Here is a 20,702-nt window from a genome sequence, read left to right on the forward strand (position 1 = left end):
ATTTGACTTTTCATTTTTCAGTTTATCAAATATACACTACATTTATAAAAGATGATCATAGGTACAGCTTCAATTTGAGCAAAAATTATGGGATACAGCCACGCTTGGTTACTTTATGTTTTTAACCTTTCAAACCGAACATTATTACAAGAAGAAATGATTGTCCATACCTGTGGCTTACATTTAGTATAATTACTGAAATTAGATAGATTCCATGGTAGAATGAGCACAATAAATTCTTAGAGGCCTGCAAATCCTAGAGTACCACATGATCATGGTGCTACTGTTTTTCAAGCTTCACGTGATTGGCCCACTCAGTATGCTGTTATTTTATTTGTCAGGTCTACTTACACCCGAAAACTTGGAATTCTCTGAGATTACCTCCCGCAGCTTCCGCACTACCTGGACTGCACCTCTTTCCAACGTTCTGTCTTACCTGGTGCGTTTCCGTAAGGCTGAAGATGTCACCGGGGACTATATTACTCTGGCAGTTCCCAGTGATACCACCACAACTGTTCTACCACATCTCACCCCCCTCACTACATATGAGGTCAACGTCTTTGCGCAGTATGAAAAAGGAGACAGTTTTCCTTTGACTGGTGAAGAAACCACACTTGAAGGTGAGATAGAGTATTTATCTTCATTTGGAAAGTCTCTTAAATTTATATTTCCCAAGCAGTCTATCTGATGTAATCAGGACACTAATTTCTAATCCACTATAGATCAATATGTAAATATTTTCAATTCAATGGGGCTTTAAACTCATCTGCTCACTTGTTGTATGCAATTTATAATAAAACATGTCAACATACACGTACCTTACTTTTACAGAGACAGGGAGAGTACGGAACCTAAGAGTTACAGAGGAGACGACCAACAGTTTCAGGGTCTCTTGGAAAGCTGCCCCAGGATCTGTTCTCAGATATCGCCTGTCTTATGTCCCGCTGAGTGGAGCTGGGGAAATATTGGAAGCACAAACCATTGGAGATGAGACTACCATTGTATTACAGGAACTTTTCCCAATCACTACTTACCGTGTGTCTGTGTCTGCTGAGTACATCACAGGCTTGGGGGATGAGATGCAAGTGGATGGTACAACTAAAGAAGGTGAGTCAAGAGAAAAAGCATCACACGGCAAATAATAAATGTACAGTATATCAGTTCGGAATGATAGGCTATTTAATTTTTTTTTGCCCTCAGTAATTGGCTCTCCTCGTAACCTTCGGGTGTTCGATGAAACCATCAGTACTATGAGACTAACATGGGAGGCTGCCCCAGGAAATGTCCTCCAATACGTCATTGCCTTTAAACCTGCCGAGGCAGGTGAGAGGAGGGAGGTCACCATCAGGGGAGATACAACCGAGGCTTTGCTTGAGAACCTCCAGCCGGAGACTGAATATGAGCTTTTTGTCAGCGCGCGCTATACTTCTACTTTGGGCGATCCTATCCTGGGTACAGGAACAACACTAGAAGGTAAGGAAGAATGTCACATTATCAGTCTGAACTGAAATATCAAAATGGTGCCATCAGTGAGTTACTATGGGTTGCCACAGTCTGTAGCATTATTTGGTTGTTTGGTTGCTTCTTCCACCACTCTCGTAATGGGCCTTTTTTTTTTTACCCTTCAAGACTAGCATAGAGGCAGAAAACCTTGGGCTCAACAATAGAGAAGGGAGACAAATAAGTAAAGCTTTTATTTGTAAGAGCCATGAACTCATAAAAGCAGGCTCTTATTCATTTTTTTCCCCATAAAATTATGATCAACATTAATGCCCTCCTTCCTTCAATTTCAACTGTGGTCATTAGCATATATATGGTGGACAGTGGGCAACTGGTTAGAGTATCTCGCAGCTGTAAGGACTGTGGGTCAAATCCAGTTTGTATGCTTTTCCTGTGGCTGCATGGGTCTTTTGGGTTAGTTTGCACTTAAGTACTTAAAGGTGGAAATTAATTCCGATTATGTAAAAGCTGCTGGCGTGATAAGATGCAAACTATATTATAGATGCAAAAATATTTGTTGACTACGGGTGGTTGAGTACCAAAAAACTCATTTGTGGAAGCCCTAAAGTGAAAGGTTTCCCCAACCCCCCAACAAATTTATTTTGATTGGGAAAATCAGACCACCCCACCAGACGAATGCAGTCTGTTGAAGCTCAAGTAAATATGGAGAGTGGCCAATAAATCTAAGAAACCCGTATTCATCGTGGCTAGGGAGAAAAAAAAGTTGTCAAGCCTTGACCATAACTAATACTACTCCTCCTCCTCCTCCTCATTCTACTAGTACCATTACAACTAACACCACCATTGACACCACCACCCCATGCTACACCACTGAGTGTGTAAAGGCATGACATGCATACAATGCAACTTATGGCCTAAAAAGTTCATGCTGGGATGAGGGGGTACACGTGCATTATCACCCTCTGAGCCACATGAGCCATGCATGTTAAGGAAATTACACTTAATTAAGTTAAGGTTTGACTTTTATTTTCTTTTTTAGCATCTGCTATGATTGGAGGAAAAAAATGTAGGAATGCAGTACTGGATGTAATTATTTTGGCACAGACAGTAGGTTTGATGAGGAGGAAATCTGTGGGGTGTGCTTGTAAACCTGGAAAATGTGAATGGCTTGGACCAGACACCGCACTCTGATCCTATTCTGTCTTGTTTTGTCCGCCAATTGTAACCTAAATGCCTAAATGGGAGCATACATGACATACCTAGTGAGATGATGTACAGTATGCACTATCCTCTATACTATACAGTTTGAGTATATTTGCTTAATCTTAAAATGTAGTTTAATGTTCTAAGACAGTTTTTGGCAAAGTGGAAGTTCTCCATAATTGCCCAGGAGTCTACGGTTGGCCTGGAAAGGATGTCAAATCAAGTCGATCTAGTTATAACCAAAATGGCATGTGTTTTGTGGCATTAGACTCCCAGGCCACTTTAAATAGCACTAGTTAAATGTGTATTAAAATAAAAGTAGTGGGGTAGCAAGACTTCTGCCATGAGAACTTTCTGCTATAAAGACGCATCCGGCAGAAACATAATAGTTGTTGACCTCAAGTGAGAATGCAAATGGATGCAATGCTATATTTTAATGTGACTTTGTGAACATTGTGTATATTCAATGTAACTCATTATGCCATATTTTGGACAGGAATTATGTGCTAAGATATTTCAACAAATGCTTGCCATTCCTTTATTAACCATTGTATCAGCAATGCAAAAAAATCCATATTCCAAGACACAACACTCACATTGTTGCCCAGATGCCTTTGGGTGTGGTGGGCTTTCATTTTGTGTAGTTTCGTGCCAACAAAATTCCCTTCCCCCGTATTGTCCCTCTTGATCAAATGAAGGTATTATAGAGTAAAGTTCCACAAGTCAAATGTGTGCCGTCACTAGCTGCTCACCCCCATAGGAAAACGGCTGATGACAAAGCACTTTGTTTAGGAGTCGCTATTAAGCTGTCATGATCTCAGCATGCTCTAAACACTGATCTCATTGTTTTCAGGGGTCACTTGCTTTGAGTGACCCTCCCTGTGAACTGCATGTAGGTGGGTAACACAAAGCAGGCCCTTATGGCTAATCCCATATGGTGGTAGCCAACAACAGAAGCCACAGGATAGATAGAATTATTACACTTGTCTTGAGCGGGGCACGAGGGCGGACCCAAATGCGCGACTCCAGAGACACGCAGACGGTGCAGAGGAAACCTTTATTCAGTCCAAGGTCAGTGTTCAGGTGGGCAGTCCAAGCCAGGCAGAAGTAATAGTACGGCAGGCTTACGAGGGTGGTCAGTGGACAGGCGTGAGTCGGTACACGAAGAGCAGAAGTCAGGCAAACAGGAGCGCGGGAACGAGGCATCAAGGACGACTATCTAGCGGAGGACAAGTCGTCCCCAAAGTCCAATATATACTGGGCGTCATCAGCTATAACAAGGTGCAGGTGTGCTCTGACTAATTGACTAAATGGCTGGCCACGCCCAGCCTGGGCAGGAAGCCAGGAGCATGACAACACTGAACTATGTAAGAGGGCGGCACACTTGCCAGGTAGAACAGAAAATGGTTTGATAAAACGTGTCATTATGAAAAAAAAAACACGATTATGTGCACATGAAGAAACAGTTCTGTCCATACTGGAAAGCTGTTCCCAGGGGGAACGTTGGGAAACCAGTAGCTGTCTCAAAGGTGCGCTAAAGGACTGCTAAAGTCCTGGGAGAAAAGATGAATAGAAAGGACTGCTGCATTTAGAAAATGCTTCAGTGTGTCTTAGAAGATTGAGGGCTCAGTCTGCATTATGGGAAGTCCTACGTTCAGACTTTCATGCACAATATTGGATGTGATCAAGATGTTTGCTATCAAATAGTGTTGGTTTTCACATGCAATATTACAAATATATTTTTATCTACATGCACACCCATTATGATTGGTTATGGAAGGTTCTGTCTGTGGGACTGTTCTTCAGATGTTTGTCAACATTAAATTAAATGTATTGCTTGGAAAATCACATTGTATTTGTTTTCCAGATGCAAATCATATAAGTAATATATAATAAAAAATGAAGTTTGCTCAGGGGTGACATACATAGCTTTGGAGGGAATTTCAACGTAGAGATGGTGTGAAGACTCGACAAGTCATAACTTGGTGCTTGTGATTAGTCCACACCTCAGTGGCCTAATGGCATTTAAAATAATAAAGTTAATTATTAGTGCATAATAGGGCTGGTGCATATTTGTGGATGGCGTTTCTTTGCTTTGACTGTGAACTTTAAGCATCGTTGGTTGTAGATGTAAAGGCAATGTCAGCACATGCCCCACAAGGAATTTTTTTTTTTTTTTGGGAGGGGGGGGGGGTGATTTTTGGGCTCTATGAATGTGGTGGAGGCTTTTACAAGAATTTAACTTGATTTTTTATCATGCTATTGTCCAATGTCTCAATTTGAGAACACTACGTATACCAGTGGTGACTAGCGGGTGAGAGGATGGATGCATTAAATGTTTATTTAGCATAGAATTACTCATGGTGCTTCTGGGAATGCCCATGATTTGATTTATGATAGCTGGCTTGCAGGTTAAGCTTTTCAGAGTGGAAAAAGTCAGTTTTAGGTTATGCTAAATCTGCGAACCATGTGTTTCATGCATGCATGCATGCTTTACATTTTGGAGTGGCCCCTTCACTTTGTCCAAATATTGAAAAGTCGGCCACTGTCTGCAAAAGTCATCATCCTGTATTCCTTTACAAAGCCCACAATTCACACAATTCCGGAACAGTCAATAAAGTTAATGTTTTGCTGTACATTTGGCAATTTAGTAATTGTCACAGTCTGGCTATAGTATGTGGAGCCTTGACTATTTTCATGGTCCTCCAAACTCTGGAAGTCCTCATCTCTGAAGTCTACTCTCAAGGTGCAGATCACTCTGCTTGGCTGGAACATCTTCGGCTGTTATTTCCTTTCAGATCTCTTTCCAAGTCCTCAGTAATGGATGGATAGTAATAAATTAGACAGTGGCTACTTCTTATGCTGGGATTCTCATCTCACGTTTATTTTTATTTAATTTTTTAAATAAATGTGATTAACAGAGAGCACCCAGCTCAACAGCTCAGTCATTAAGCACCAGCATGAAGGGATAAAGGCATTTCAACATTTGTTACGGGCTGCTTGGTTGTTCTGGCTTCTCAATGTTTCAGCCAGGCAGGAATGGTGAGTCTCAACATGGGCTCAGCACTCCAAGCTTCTGGCTGCTGCTCATGAAACACCACCAACAAAATCCCCAAGCTGTAAAAAGAGAGAGGACATGAGGTAGTGCAACATCTGCAATTGTGGGATTGTGGATTGTGTTTGCTTTTTTTTCAATGGAAAATTCAAGTGCTGCTAGGAGAGGTGCAGAAGATGTGCAATTTGTGATTAGTTTAGCAGATTTTTCCAACAGTGTTTGATTATAAAAGGAAAAGGTCATGGTGTACGACAGATCCTGCAGGGTTGAAAGGAAGACAGATGAGTGATGGTGGTTAATTGTCTGAGTTAGATTTTGACACAGTAAAATTCCTCTTAGTGGCTATTTTCTATCCCAGAGCTCCAATAAAGGGAATAAAGCAACAAACACAGCTAAAAATGTATCCAGCTACCGTATTCCACTTTTACTGATTCATAAATCTATCACTGAATTTCTCCACAGAACTTGGTTCACCCAGAAACCTGGTGACCAAAGATCCCACAGACACCACTTTTGTTGTGTCTTGGGATGCGGCCCCGGGTAAAGTCCGTCAGTACCGGATCACCTGGAAGTCATTTTTCCCTGGGGAGTCTGGAGAAAAGTCAATTCCAGGAGAACTCACATCAACTATTCTGGATGATCTCACCCCCGAAACACGCTATCAGGTGTCTGTGTATGCTGTTTATGGTCATGGCGAAGGTCAGCCATTGGTTGGAGAAGAAACCACTGATAGTAAGTACAGCCTTTTGGTTTAGCTTATGTACTCCCCTTTCTTTTACCTCCCGTCCAACTTTTGTTTCTGTCATTTCCTTGTATCTACATTGTTCCTTGTTTATCATGTATTATGAGGTTCTCCTTGGTTAGAAAAGAAATATGACAATAAGTAAATGTCAAACTATGATTGGCTTTTTCTGTATGCTAGCTGGAAAATTGACAAATTTACCAATTTTCACCACAATATGCATACCAGGCATTTTAGGCTTGTTTAATGTACAGTTTAGAAATTGAATTATAGGAATGTGATTCACACTGATGTGGAAACATAGTGGTAAGCCAGATGAAGGACTTTGATGTGCCAACATTAAGTTTTTACCGTCATGACAGCCGTGATGCTAGTTTCCAAAGGGGCATCTATCCATTCATCTTTTTTCCTCTTTCAACCGCAAATATTTTTTTGTTTTTCTTTCCTGCAGTCTCAGCTGCTAGCAGAGTGATCGGCGTCTCTGAGGAGACAGAGAAGAGCATGAAGGTGACATGGCAGCCGGCACCAGGAAATGTGGTCAACTACCGTGTTACTTATAAACCGCAGTCTGGAGGGCGCCAACTGGCAGCCAAGGTGCCCGGTGGCAATACCACCACTGTGCTGAGACGCCTCACTCCTCTCACCACTTACGACATCACTGTTGTGCCAGTATACCGTTCCGGAGAGGGAATTGCAAGACAAGGCACGGGAACAACATGTAAGTGGGTTTGTCACTTTATCACACCACCAATGTTCTTTCTGCATATTTTTTCACACAGTCTTAAATCAATCATTGACATTTGTAATTTAAACAAACACAACCTATTGCAGTTTGTTGTTTCATTTGTTAAAGGTGTCATATTTCACTCAAGCCACTTTTTCCAGTATTTGGAATATTGTCTGTATTGTGCCACAGTAAATGTAAAATATGAATTAAAACCATCCATGCATTAAAGGTGGTATAATAAATAACAGACTGCCAAATATAGACAAAGTGGATACAAAAATGGGTCAGACAGAAGTAGTTGTCAGAGGAGCCTTTTCTGGACACTGGTATGACGATAAACTATGGTGTGTTTTTTTTTTTTTTAATGAAATGGATACTTTTATATTAAGTCTATGTTAGTGAGCCACTCCATGGAGGTCTAAATAACGAAAATATCAAAGTTTTAAAGATGTTAATTGATTTTCCCCATAAACATGTAAAAAACAAACAACAAAAAAAAAACCTACGTTTTCTTTTCTCTTCTCTTATTGGAGACTCTAAATTGCCCCTCGGTGTGTTTGTGAGTGTGACAGTTGTCTTTGTGCCCTGCGAATGCGTGGCAACGAGTCCGGGGTATACGCTGCTTCCTGCCCGATGAGAGCTGGGATAGGGTTCAGCACTCCCGTGACCCTTGTGTGGATAAGGGGCTCAGAAAATGGATGGATGGATATTTACATAGCCTCACTCACAGTGCAAGAGACAAAATAGAAGATATTTGCATTTTTTCCCTTTTCTAGTGACCCCTTATAAAGCTCCCAGGAATCTCCAGACTTCAGAGCCAACAAAGACCAGTTTCCGTGTTACATGGGATCCTGCGCCGGGTGAGGTGAAGGGGTACAAAGTCACTTTCCACCCTGCAGAGGACGAGATTGACCTTGGAGAGCTTATCGTTGGCCCCTATGACAACACTGTGGTACTGGAGGAGTTAAGGTAGAGCTACTTCCTCCTGTATTGTTGTTTTGTATTTTTTGTTTGTGTAGTGTAGTACTGACATTATAAAATATTGATTTCTTTGTATTTCTAGAGCTGATACCAAATACACAGTAAATGTGTTTGGCGTGTTTGAGGGAGGAGAAAGTATGCCATTGGCTGGAGAGGAGAAAACCACGCTCACAAGTGGACCTGAGCCACCTCCTTTTGAACTACCAGGTAACTTTACCTAATGTTCCACTACACAACATTGTAGTGGAATAAAAAGCAATTGATTCGTATCCACAGTAGTGCCACATCAATCAAGACTTTCCCACTGTCTGCAGTTTTTCTCGTTGGAATTCCACCTTCTATGTCCAGTCCAAATGTAGACTTGATCTGTGTATGTTTCATTTATTTCAGTTTAGATATGTTTTATTACCTCCCGAGTCAGAGAGCAATGCTCAAATATGAGCAAAGTTGAGGAAAAATGTCGTGTTATGTAGGAGCAAGGAAGGTCAGTTTAACTGGGCCCTCCCTAGTAAGGAAACAGATGAAGATCTGTCAACAGGAAAACAGCACAGCTAAAAATAAATCGACTCTGTCAGACATTACTCCTATGCTTTTTGCACCTAAAACTGTTAAGAAGTGTTTCCCACTTGTATTGTATTGCTACTTGTTTAATTATCTGCTTGTTTGTTGTGAGGTTTGGATTTTTGTTTGATTGTTTCTTTGTGGGGGGAGGGAATGACCCGGCTGTAAATCAAATATGTAACCTGTGTTCAGTTGCAGACAGTGGCAGTTAGTGCAACACTTGCCTGTACCAGTTGCACATCTGCAGGCTCCCTTTAGGTGCTGAGGATTCCAGGGGACAGTTGGAAAACAACATTTGAGCGTTACCTGGCTGCCGAGGAGGGCATGGCACTTCCTCCAGCCTTTGCTGTGTCAATGGGCTATTCTGGCTTTATTCTCCTGATTGGCAACCTGGGATGAACACGCAGATGCGAAAAACCACAGCCAACAGAGACACTGCCGTGACATGCAACAAGACGAGAGGACAATAATTATGACACCTGGAAAATAACCTGGTCCCTGAAAAAAATTCCTCAGAGAAGGATGAAAGAAATATTAGACACTTTACTGCCTTCTTGTGGAGATGTTTGCATTTTTGGATTCTCTCATTTCCTTCTTTTCTTTACAACTTTCATATCTTTAAACAACATGACCGTTCTTCTACATTTACATTTTGATGACATTATCATGAAGCAATTGGATCTCATATGTAGTGTTATCCAATGAAGACACTCAACTCTTTGCCCTGTCAGATGTGGTGTGTAAAACAAGCGCACAGGCCGACATCGTGCTACTTGTCGATGGCTCCTGGAGTATTGGACGTCTCAACTTTAAGACAATTCGTTCTTTCATCGCTCGTATGGTTGGAGTCTTTGACATTGGGCCCAAAAGAGTCCAAATTGGTGGGTCTATCCGGAAGAGTAAATATTTTCATAAAAACGTTTTGTTGCGCATGTTTCTCAAATTTGTGTTTATCTGTTATTTAGGTCTTGCTCAGTACAGTGGTGATCCAAAGACTGAATGGCATTTGAATGCTCACTCAACCAGGGAATCCCTTTTGGATGCAATCTCTAACCTACCTTACAAGGGCGGAAACACCTTGACTGGTACTTAAGTTTGTGCATTCAAGATATGTTAAAAAATATGACTGAGGAAACACTGTGGATTGATGCGGAACATCTGCGTCTTGCATCCTACAGGTCTGGCTTTGAACTACTTGCTCCAGAACAATTTCAAAGAAAATGTTGGCATGCGACCCAACGCTCGCAAAATCGGTGTGTTGATCACTGACGGCAAGTCCCAGGACGACGTCATTGTCAACTCTCAGAGACTGCGTGATGAGGGCATAGAACTCTATGCCATTGGTAAGTATGTTTTTTGATGACAGCTGCCATTGCTGTGATGACAGTAATTCACTTCTACGATATATTTCAGGTGTAAAGAATGCTGATGAAAATGAGCTGAGGTCCATTGCTACGGATCCAGATAACATTCACATGTACAATGTGGCCGACTTCTCCTTCCTGCTGGACATTGTGGACAGACTAACTGACAACCTCTGCAACAGTGTCAAGGGCCCAGGTGTGTATCAGTTTTTAGCATCATCAAATACCATTTTGGAGATAAAAAAATGTATGCTGCATTATGATAAAGTTGTTTGAAAGTGTAGCATTCCCCCCTAATTTCCCATGACATTAACTGATTCCAAGGGATTCTGGAACATACTTTTCTCATGACTCCTAACCAATATGATTGTGGCCCAGTGGACAAAGCAAACTTCATAAAGACATGCTTGGATGAGCTTGATATGGACCTTATGAGCCTTGACCTCAACACCATAAAACCCTTTAGGCATGAACAAAGAACAGTGATTGTGAGCTTGGACCTCTCATCCAACATCAGCAATCTCTGACCTCAAATGCTCTTCTGGATGAGTGGAACAAAATTCCTACACACTTACACTAAACTCCAAAAGACTGGAAGCTTCTGAATAGGGAGAAAACAATTCCAATTATTTTTCCATTCTCAGTTCCTATAAATTGTGTCATGGAAAAAAGTCCCATTAAATTTGTCAAAATACTTACTTACTGTAAGGTGTAAAGTACTAGCAGAAAATAGGTCAAACCATCAAAAATAACTGCAAAAACATCTTTTTAATTCATTGTCTGCCTGCCTGTAATGACAAAAATGGCACGTAACCGCATCAATTTAAAGAGTTGAGAATCGGCTTTGGTCCATGGAGGTTGGGACGTTCCAGTTTATGAGAATTTGCAGGTGGTAACATACGTCAGAAGCAACCCAGCATACTTTCATGCGCATATAATGCTGACCTTGGTGGTTTATCGTGTATTTTCCGTCTGCTGAAGGAGGTGCGCCCGATGCGCCGACTAATCTGGTAACATCTGAGGTGACTCACAATACTTTCCGAGCCACATGGACTGCCCCTGAGGATCCAGTGGAAAAATTCCGTGTGGAATATGTGTCTGAATCAGGAATCCCACAACAGGTAACTATAAAACTCTTAGACCACCAAAAATGCTTCCAGTATTTCATTCTCGGAGCACAGAAAGGTTAAGTGCAGCTCCCGAGAGCAGAGGTATTGAGAGAATTTTGGCCCAAAGTACTTTTTATGTAATGATCCACTGTTTCAAAGTCTTTTGGGAATGTTAAAACGTTAATTTCCAACCTCCTGTTTGTACTGCCCTGGTGCTGAATGGTTGTCCAATAATGTGATCTGACACGGGGCCAGGAAACATGAACACACAGGTCTTTGTTTGGAATAGGAAACATACAATGACCTCATCAAAATGGAAAAAGATATGTCATAAATTATTATTATTATGATTATTTTTCAATGCTCATTTTTACACTAAGTGATATTTACTTATTTGTTTCAAATTTGTTTGGAAAACAGTTCAAAACATTGATATTTCCATCACGTTATTTAATGGTACGTGCATTAATAGTTACCTGACGGGGTCACATAAAACAGAACATGAATGTTTTATCCATCCTCATCATTCTCGTGTAATGAATCTCATCCTATGTAGTGTTGTGGTTACTGAGTGTTGAATTTCTCCTTGTGCAACTTCCCTCTTGCACGCCTTCAAATAGTAGATAGTAGTAATAGTAGAGGCCGGGATGACTCAGAAATAATCAGCATGTAGGCCACTGTGTAAAATATAGATGTGAGCCAAAGACCATACAAATGCAGACCACACTCTGTGTTTCCTCTCTGTTATTAGGTGCTTGTGGATGGCACTCAGAACACAGTGGTACTGCAGCAGCTCAGCCCTCTAACTGAGTACCTGGTTAACGTCTACTCAGTGGTGGGAGAAGAGATCAGCGAGCCACTGAAGGGCGTCGAGACCACGTGTAGGTTTTTGCTCCATGCGGTTTTGGTTCTCTGCTCGGCATCTCCTGTAAGATTAAAGAGACATCCGTTTAAGGTCAAAGTCTCCAGTGGGAGTGTAAACCAAAGATTTAAACTTAGAATGTCAGAATTGTGAGGCATTCATTGCCAATGACATAGTGCCCACGTTGCAAAAACAGGGGTTCTCGCCATGTTGGAAACCTTTCACCTGAGATATGTGTAGGGCTCACCTTGCCTCACCTGTACGTGACAAAATAGCATGAGGGAGCTTAAAACGCACATGCAGGGGTGTCAGATTTATTGAGGGTGCAATGTCACAATCCAAAAATAGAGTTACTCTATGCACTTAAAAAAAAGACTATTTATTGTGACCTATTTTATGGACCCTTTGGTTTCTGTCATCATATGGCTGCAAAATGACAACACTAAATCTTCTACAGACCACTGACTGTGCATACTTGCCAAGTGGTTTTATTCTCATTTTGACTTATTTTGTTTCAAGTAGTTATTGAAGTTTCACTGGCACACTGGTGATAAGATTTACTGTTACCAATGAAATACAATATAGAGATGGAAAAAAAAGGCTCTGTCTATGAGAATTTATAATTATGATGTTCGCAGATCATTCTTCACTCTTTACCCCCCAGTACCTCTGCCTGGTGTGAGAAGGATGGACATCTTTGATGAGCAGATGACTACAATGAGGGTGAGGTGGGAGGCGGTCCCAGGCGCTACAAGCTACATGATCCTCTACAACGCCATGAATGCCACGGAGCCAACTGACGAGCAGCAGGTAAAAATGCCTGTGAATACTCGTGAGTGGTCTTTGACAAAAAACAGGTGTAAAACAGCGAAGTCACATTTTTACACAGCTACCAGTACTGCCTCCAAGGAAAAAGAGAAATACAAAAGTAGCATTGTTACAAAAAAGTGTGCATGATTATAAATAATCTCATTTAACCAAGGGAGTATCAGATTTTCTTCTAAAAGTTGCAAGTAAAAACAAAAGTACCCCAGAGGTGTCTTTTACTTCCAACCCTGTGTTGTCTTCCGCAGATCAACGTGCGTAGCGATACAACTGACGTCCAGTTGGTGAAATTATTCCCCAACACAGCCTACTCGGTCTCCCTCTTTGCCCTGCATGGGGAGTCAGCCAGCCAGCCTCTGACACAACAAGGAGTCACCTGTGCGTGCTGACTGAATTCACATTCTAGTTTCCGACCTTGCACAAGCTTAAAAGTGTAGAGTAGGAATATCATACAGACAACATTTTTGTCTGACTAGTTTATATTTGTGACTGATTATTTGTTCAGTGCCCCTGCCACCTGTGGGTGAACTCAGGGTCGATGACATCACTCATAGCACCATGAGGCTCGTTTGGGATGCTGCTCCTGGTCCTGTCCGCAAGTACCTCATCACCTACAAGCCTGAGGATGGAGAAGCAAAGGAGGTGAGTTTGAATGAACTATTTCTTTCAGTGTGGATCTAATAATACCACTGAAAACTTGATGATGACTGATGTCTCATATGTCATCTGGGTGTATGATGTTTTTAATATGTTTGAGTCTAATGAAAAGGTTAAGACCAAGAGTCAAAAGTGGGCAATGGTGCTGTGTAGTGGAGAGACGGGCTTCCTTTTTGGGAGAATTCTTGTTCTGGAAACATATGTGGAAGTCTCTCGAGGCTTGTCAGCTTGAAAATGAAAAATGTAGTGACTAGGGGAAAAAGTGGTCTGGCCACAAAATAGCAAAATTTTGGCTTTATGGATCATGGGATTCCTCCTAACTCCGTGACAGCATGCCACTCAAAACACAGACACATAAAAATGTCATTTTGTCTGATGTGGCTTCTGAATAAAGTCTACTGGAAACTTATGCAAGACTTGGCAAAACAATGAAAACAAAATCTTAAATCAGTTTACAAATTCAGTTTATCAATTTGGAATAATGTTTTGCAAAACTAATTTTCCAGCTTGAAGTGAGTGGATCACGGACCAGTACACGACTAGACAACCTGATATCTCAGACTGAATATACCCTGGCTGTTACTCCAATCTACGATGAGGGTCCTGGGAGGACCATGTTGGGTGAAGGAATCACTGGTAAGAGTGAAGATGAAACACAACTAACACCACAATGACAAGGTGCATACTGTAGTTCTTGTTTAATTTGTTGGTGAAAAGTTACAATAACTTCCAATCTTCCATCTTGCAGATGTGGTTCCCGCCCCAAAGAACCTCCGATTCTCAGATATTACCCAGACCAGTTTCAGAGCCACCTGGGAACATGGAGCTCCTGATGTGGCTCTCTACCGCATTGGTTGGACCAAGAGGGGAGAGAGCAACTTCCAATATGTATGTCTGCCCACATTTCTCAGAAGAAACTGGAAGCTATCTTACTTTTTCCGAAATAGCTTTTAAAGAACTGTTTTACATTCTATATTACGCTCATCAGGCCATTCTGAACAATGACGAGACGACCCACGTCCTGGAGAACTTAGAGCCGGACACTCCCTATGATGTGTCAGTCACTGCCATCTATCCTGATGAGTCTGAGAGCGAAGACCTGCTTGGCACTGAGAGGACATGTAAGATGACTGCACTGATACCAAATTAACATGCATTTAATGTTATGGCCCAGTTGCATGAGGATATGTCCATGTGGGACCTTGGTGAAAGTCTTATGTTCAGTGAAGGGTGCGCCCATTATACCTTTCTATTTTTGCCCTTGTAGTGCCCAGGAGAAGTGGTCCGTGTAAGTAAATGTGTCAAAAGGAAAATTATGATTTTCCTTTTCAAAGTGATAAAAGCATGATTTTATTATTTTGGCCAATCTGCATTGTTGTTCATTGGTCAAACATCATCATCATCATCATTATCATCATCATCATCATCATCATCATCATCAAGCAAGGCTTTGCTGCCGCTGATACAGCCGGGTTACCTGAAGTGCTATCCATCTTTCATCTCTGTCTGTGTGCTTGTCACCTTGCTGCTTATCCCAAAAAATCTTTTTGAGAATGATCTAACTAAAGTCATGTTAAAAGGCTGAGGACAGAGTTGAAATGTGCATGTAATGCCACACAGGATGGGAAATTCCCTGTTTTCCAAGTCCATTCCATCATCCATCCATCAATCATTTATTCATTGTTCCATCTTTCCATCCATCCCTTCATTGCACTCACTGGTCCATCAGTTCATCCAAAGACTGCATCCCTGCACCAGAAAAGATACCATCCCTTTGGATGAGTATTTTTTTCTCCTTTAAAGCAGCAATCCTTGATATTCATACCATATGAAGCATGTGCATTCCAATGCATCGGTTATCTTGTAATTTGATTACAAATAGATTTGGATTCATTTGACAAACTATCAGAGTCAATGGTTGGAATATCAAGGACAGCGTCTTTAAAAGCAGTTTAAGCAAATGAGTAAGCGACAATTTTTACTTTATGAAAAAAGCTTCCATGCTGACAAGGTTGTAATTGTCATGTATGTGCTCTCCAGCTCCACTTGCCCCTCCGACAGACCTGATTGTGTTCAATGAAACAATCACAACCTTGAACGCCAGGTGGACTCCAGCTCCAGGCCGCGTCCAGAACTACAGGATCACCTATGTTCCCACTTCTGGAGGCAGGACCCAGACCGTAAGTCAAAGACTGAGCACCGGTAATAAAAGGTTTTGTGGCCATACCCAATTCTGACACACATAAACAGAAGCAAAAATCAACACAAATGTTTAGGTCATTTCAGATTACTTACTCTGCCACTAAATGAGCAGGGGGGAAGTTTTAAATTTGTTTGGAAATGTGATATTTATAACAACAGTGCCAAAGAATAAGAATGAAAACCAAAAAGGATTTACGATAATGCAAAGATTGCATTGCATGTATAGATTTTTTTTTTACTTGCAGCAATACAGATACATTCATATTTTGCAGGGCTCGAGGCAACATAGAGCTGTTAAATTGCCGTTTTGGATTTTTAACCCACTCAGAGCAGTCTCCTCCAAGCAATATTTATGCCCTGCTTGAACTCAGTTGCATCAGGTTTGCATTATTGCAGTTTACTCTAAGTCAAACCTCCTGAACTGTTGTTTGGAAAAGGCAACCGTTATTTGACGGAACCTGTCTGAGTTTTTCTTTTTCTTTTTTTTTCCTCGTTCAATGTTTCCGAACAGTGGAGACTGTGTCCTGCTGGTCATGGGCACTCTTTCTGCAGGCTTAGTGGATGGCAGATGGTAGTTTAATTTGGGTTTTACTTGGTTGACACTACTTCCCCAATCTAGGCTGACAGGAAAGTCTAAACTGTACTCATGCATGCATTCAAGCAGCATAAAGAAAGTCTTCTGATCTACTTTGCTTCTCGGCATATGTGTGAGTGAGTTTATTTTTTAAACTGTCACTTACTGTCCAATACACTTATTACATATGTGTTTTAATTCACAAATGATTTTTTTTGTGCTCTATTACTTCCCAGGTTTTTCTACTTTAATACCCAAAAGATATTCTGGAAATGACTCACTGGATGGAGAAAGCAAATGTATATTTGTGTTCTTCATATAATGTGCTCTGTCTGATTGTCTGCAGCTTCAACTTGACCTCACATGGTTTTACTTACACTTTCAGTCTACATGGACTGCGTCCCTATTTTGAACCTGATTGAACTGTGGCTTTAAAAAAAACAAACATGAAATGAATGTAAGATTAGTCACCTTGGGGATCTCAGAGTAGTTTAGGCATTACAGTACTGTGTTGCATTTTGCAGGATTATGTCAGGCACATTTGGCCTTACTTCCAAAGAGGAACCCTTTCCTAATTCTAGGATGATATAAAGTCTCTTCTTTTCCTTTTAGCTCAAGAAAGATCCCCCTAGTTTGTTGAGCCTTAAAGGTTGAAATTGTTACTAATGATAAAACAGTGAGAAGTACACACAGACAGATTGCAAATACAGTATCCCATGGTGGTGGTATTTCATTCATCTGGGAAACACATTGATCCCACAGATTTACATTTCATTTTTCAACATTTGATAGCACAAATGGCTTATTTGAACTTTATTATTTGATATTGGATTTTAATATAAAACAAGGAATCTGAAATTTCCATTTTTCCCCCAATAGGCCCAAGTTGGAGGGAAGAAGACCAATCTCTTCATGCCCAAGCTAACCCCTGACACTGAATATTCCATCAGTGTGGTAGCAGTTTACCCTCGGGGAGTCAGCAGAGAATTGACTGGACTTGGCAGGACCAGTAAGATGTTTATACTTTGAATGCTTCCCAATGACAAGTTTCAACAGGAGGATCTTTAATGAGTATTTGCAGTGGTGAAGGAGGCATGTGTGGCTTGTGGTGAAAAGGATTTCAATTGAAATTCATTCATTCATTTGTCTGACAATTAGATATGATCTTTTTACATGAGTACTAAGTTACTTTCTTTTATATCAGAGCCTTTGGGTGGTGTCAGGAACCTGCAGGTCACTGACCCTACTACAAGCACCCTGAATGTTCAGTGGGACCCTGCTGAGGGCAACGTGCGACAGTACAGAATTTTCTATGAACCTGCAGCTGGAGGCCAAGAAGACATGGTAACCTCGAAAGTTAACAACAACAACAACAACAAAAAAAAATCATTGAAGTCATGAAAAATTGATAGATTGCAGATTCCTTTGTACCAATATTTAGGTTGGTTGTTTAAGCAGGTCTTAATGACACACCCCTCTACATTTAAGGATCTGATTTCAAAACTTGTTAGACATCTATGATGGCATTTAACATTTATTTAGTTTCACATTCATAACAGTCTGTGTGTTTCTTTCGGCTTGTCCCTTTCAGGGTCGCCACAGCGTATCATCTCAGATGGACGCATATATACGTTTGGCACAATTTTTACACCGGATGCCCTTCCTGACGCAACCCTTCTCAGGGAGTGGAGGCCCCAGTGGGATATGAACCCACAACCCCTGGTTTACCAAACCAGTGCTCTAACCACTGAGCTACGGGGCCTCTCATTCATAACAGTCTGTTCTGTTCAAATAAATTTTACACCTAAACAGAGGCAGAGATCTTCCATATGTTTGAAAATTGTCATTCCTACCTTAGACATCATCAAATGGTCTTTGGTAGTGCAGTTTTTGTCATAGCTAAGTCTTGTGTAGCTGGACTCAACTCCCATTCATGACCTGTTTGTAGGTCTTCTGTTTTCTGGGTTGGCGTCAGTGTTTTTCCCATACCTCACTTTCCGTTCTTATGAAACCACTTCAATAGTTTTTGTTTCATCCATCTAACACACCTTTGGTTGTCTCTTCTTCAGGTCCAAGTATCAGGGAACACATTCAACACCGTGTTGAAGAACCTTCAGTCTGACACTGTCTACACTGTGACTGTGGTTCCTGTTTACTCTGTTGGAGAGGGAGAGCGCATGTCAGAAAATGGCAAAACATGTAAGTCCAGCCACTGCATGAACTCTATCTTAAAATTTAATACACTTTCTAGGGGTTAATTCCCATTTTGCGTGAGTTGTGTACCAGTTTGTATTGTGAGGAATCGATCAACGATAAATATTCTGAGTGCAAATGTCCAGTGAAGGCTTTCTATTTTTGCCTCTATAGTGTCCGGGAGTGGTGATCCGTGTAAGTAAATATGTCAAAGGAAAAATTCTGTTTTTCCTTTTTAAGTCAAAGCATGCTTTCTTTTTTGGCCAATCTTCACCGTTGTTGATTGGTCAAACATCATCACCCTGGTGGTTATCGTTATCATCACCACATCATTATCATCATCATCATCATCATCAAGTGAAGCTTTGGTGGGCCCGTGCTGCCATGGTTACTTGAAGTGCTATCCATTTTTCACCGGGCTGTGTGACGGTCACTCTACTGCTCATCCCAATGCGTTTCATCAGAATGAGCTAACAAAAGTCATGTTAAATGACGGAAGACAGAGTTCAAGTGTGCATGCCATGTCACACATGGTTGAGATTTCTTTGTTTTTGAAGTCCGTACCATCATCCAGTCATCATTAATTTATTCATCTTTCCATTTTTTCATCCATCCATCCATCCATCCATCCATCCATCCATCCATCCATCCATCCATCCATCCATCCATCCATCCATCCATCCATCCATCCATCCATCCATCCATCACACTTACTGAGCCATCCAATAATCTAAAGACGCCATCTCTGCATCCAAAAAAACAAAGATCTTGTCTCTTTAAAAGCAGCAATTCTTGATATTCATACCGTATGAAGCGTGTGCATTCCAACAAGTTTAATATCTAAAATTTTGATGACAGATGCAATTGTCACAATATCCAAAAATTAATTGATGTAAATCATCGGGGTCAATGGAATATCAAGAAATGCATCTTTAAAAACATGTTTTAATTGAATGACAAAGCAACTGCTCTTACCTCATGAAATAACCAATCATGCTGACACAGTTTTCATCGCCTTGTATGTGCATGTGTTCTCGAGGTACCTAAAGAGCCTTCCACTACTCTGGTTGTGGTCCTCTCCATTATTTTGTCAAAAACAGGAATCCTTTCATGTCTCACCAGAATAAATAGTGTGGTATTCAGCGGCTTCCAGGGCACTTTTAGCTTTCAAAAATTTCAAAATATTACACAAACCGAGAAACGCTGATTGCATATCATGAACTTTACTGCCATTTGTTCATTAAACAAGCAGTAAGAGTCAGCAAAATGTGCTGCGCGTGAATGAGTAGGACTACAAACACATCTTATTCCCACAGTTTCAAACCGCCAACCTCCACCAGAAATGAGCGAGCATTTTGTGGGTTTATTGCGTCGGAAGGAATTCCTCAGCTGGCAGCCTTAATATGGTGTCTCATCTTTCTTTACCGTAATATTGTCCATTTATAGGTTGGAATGAAGGGTGGTGGTTAGGATAATGGGGGGACTGGGGTATCAGAGGAGGGGGCGCATTGAAAAACTGGCCCTCCTTTAAGGAAAAAGAAAGAGGGGAAGATGTAAATGAATAGCAGGCTTTATATTCTTTATGACCTTAGAGTCTCTTGGATAAGGTCACTTACTTTCTACTATCATTTCGGTAGTCTTTAATATTCCGTGCTTTTCTTAACCTATCCCCTTTATGTTCCACTAATCCAACCATATGTCTGCAAAAAAGGACTTTTGACATTGCACTTTTGTTGACTTTGGAGCTCCAGAATTACACTGTATTATCAACTCCAGTTCTTTTACTCTGTCACATTCAACATCATGGATCTTCTGCAGCCATTCACTTGCTATTTACTGTGCTTAGAAAATCCCAAAAGGCTTCAGGCAACTTGCTTCAGCCTGTGAAAGTACAGAAGCACTCTGCCCACTGCGTTCCCCCACCCCTGCATTTATGGGGTTATAAAGGAAGAGCAGCACAAAAGCTCTAAACATCTGCTTTGGATCTTTGAATCTCAGTCACACGGGCGTGCGCACACACTCTGTGTATCCTTTTCATTCACGTTTAAGGCACTGACAAGAACTTTCCTGTTGATCGCAAGATCATTAAGCAACATCTTTAATTTGTCTCTGCTGGTTGCACGGCAATGTTGTACACTTTTTACTGAAATATTCTCAGTCACACCAGTTGTGTTCGATAAACAGCT

The 20,702-nt window shown here is 41.1% G+C and overlaps 1 protein-coding gene across 3 annotated transcripts in view; it reads left to right on the top strand.

The window, feature by feature from the left end:
- Positions 1 to 20,702, top strand: part of col12a1a (collagen, type XII, alpha 1a) — a 51,498-nt gene that overhangs the window by 8,474 nt on the left and 22,322 nt on the right. Inside the window, exons 11-35 of one of the 3 annotated variants that reach the window (XM_061843951.1) lie at positions 342 to 620; positions 832 to 1,107; positions 1,201 to 1,473; positions 6,182 to 6,451; positions 6,913 to 7,179; positions 7,965 to 8,157; positions 8,252 to 8,376; positions 9,462 to 9,611; positions 9,696 to 9,815; positions 9,909 to 10,073; positions 10,144 to 10,290; positions 11,076 to 11,215; positions 11,955 to 12,084; positions 12,730 to 12,875; positions 13,139 to 13,268; positions 13,396 to 13,532; positions 14,054 to 14,183; positions 14,296 to 14,435; positions 14,536 to 14,668; positions 14,815 to 14,835; positions 15,588 to 15,727; positions 17,203 to 17,332; positions 17,528 to 17,667; positions 18,393 to 18,522; positions 18,691 to 18,711. In XM_061843951.1, the coding sequence (XP_061699935.1) occupies positions 342 to 620; positions 832 to 1,107; positions 1,201 to 1,473; positions 6,182 to 6,451; positions 6,913 to 7,179; positions 7,965 to 8,157; positions 8,252 to 8,376; positions 9,462 to 9,611; positions 9,696 to 9,815; positions 9,909 to 10,073; positions 10,144 to 10,290; positions 11,076 to 11,215; positions 11,955 to 12,084; positions 12,730 to 12,875; positions 13,139 to 13,268; positions 13,396 to 13,532; positions 14,054 to 14,183; positions 14,296 to 14,435; positions 14,536 to 14,668; positions 14,815 to 14,835; positions 15,588 to 15,727; positions 17,203 to 17,332; positions 17,528 to 17,667; positions 18,393 to 18,522; positions 18,691 to 18,711 (3,933 nt within the window). The remainder of the gene's footprint in view (positions 1 to 341; positions 621 to 831; positions 1,108 to 1,200; positions 1,474 to 6,181; positions 6,452 to 6,912; positions 7,180 to 7,964; positions 8,158 to 8,251; positions 8,377 to 9,461; positions 9,612 to 9,695; positions 9,816 to 9,908; positions 10,074 to 10,143; positions 10,291 to 11,075; positions 11,216 to 11,954; positions 12,085 to 12,729; positions 12,876 to 13,138; positions 13,269 to 13,395; positions 13,533 to 14,053; positions 14,184 to 14,295; positions 14,436 to 14,535; positions 14,669 to 14,814; positions 14,836 to 15,587; positions 15,728 to 17,202; positions 17,333 to 17,527; positions 17,668 to 18,392; positions 18,523 to 18,690; positions 18,712 to 20,702) is intronic. The other 2 variants (XM_061843952.1, XM_061843953.1) reach the window with 2 other exon arrangements.

The sequence above is a fragment of the Syngnathoides biaculeatus genome, chromosome 15, assembly GCF_019802595.1.
Source record: "Syngnathoides biaculeatus isolate LvHL_M chromosome 15, ASM1980259v1, whole genome shotgun sequence".
NCBI classification, from domain to species: Eukaryota; Metazoa; Chordata; class Actinopteri; order Syngnathiformes; family Syngnathidae; genus Syngnathoides; species Syngnathoides biaculeatus.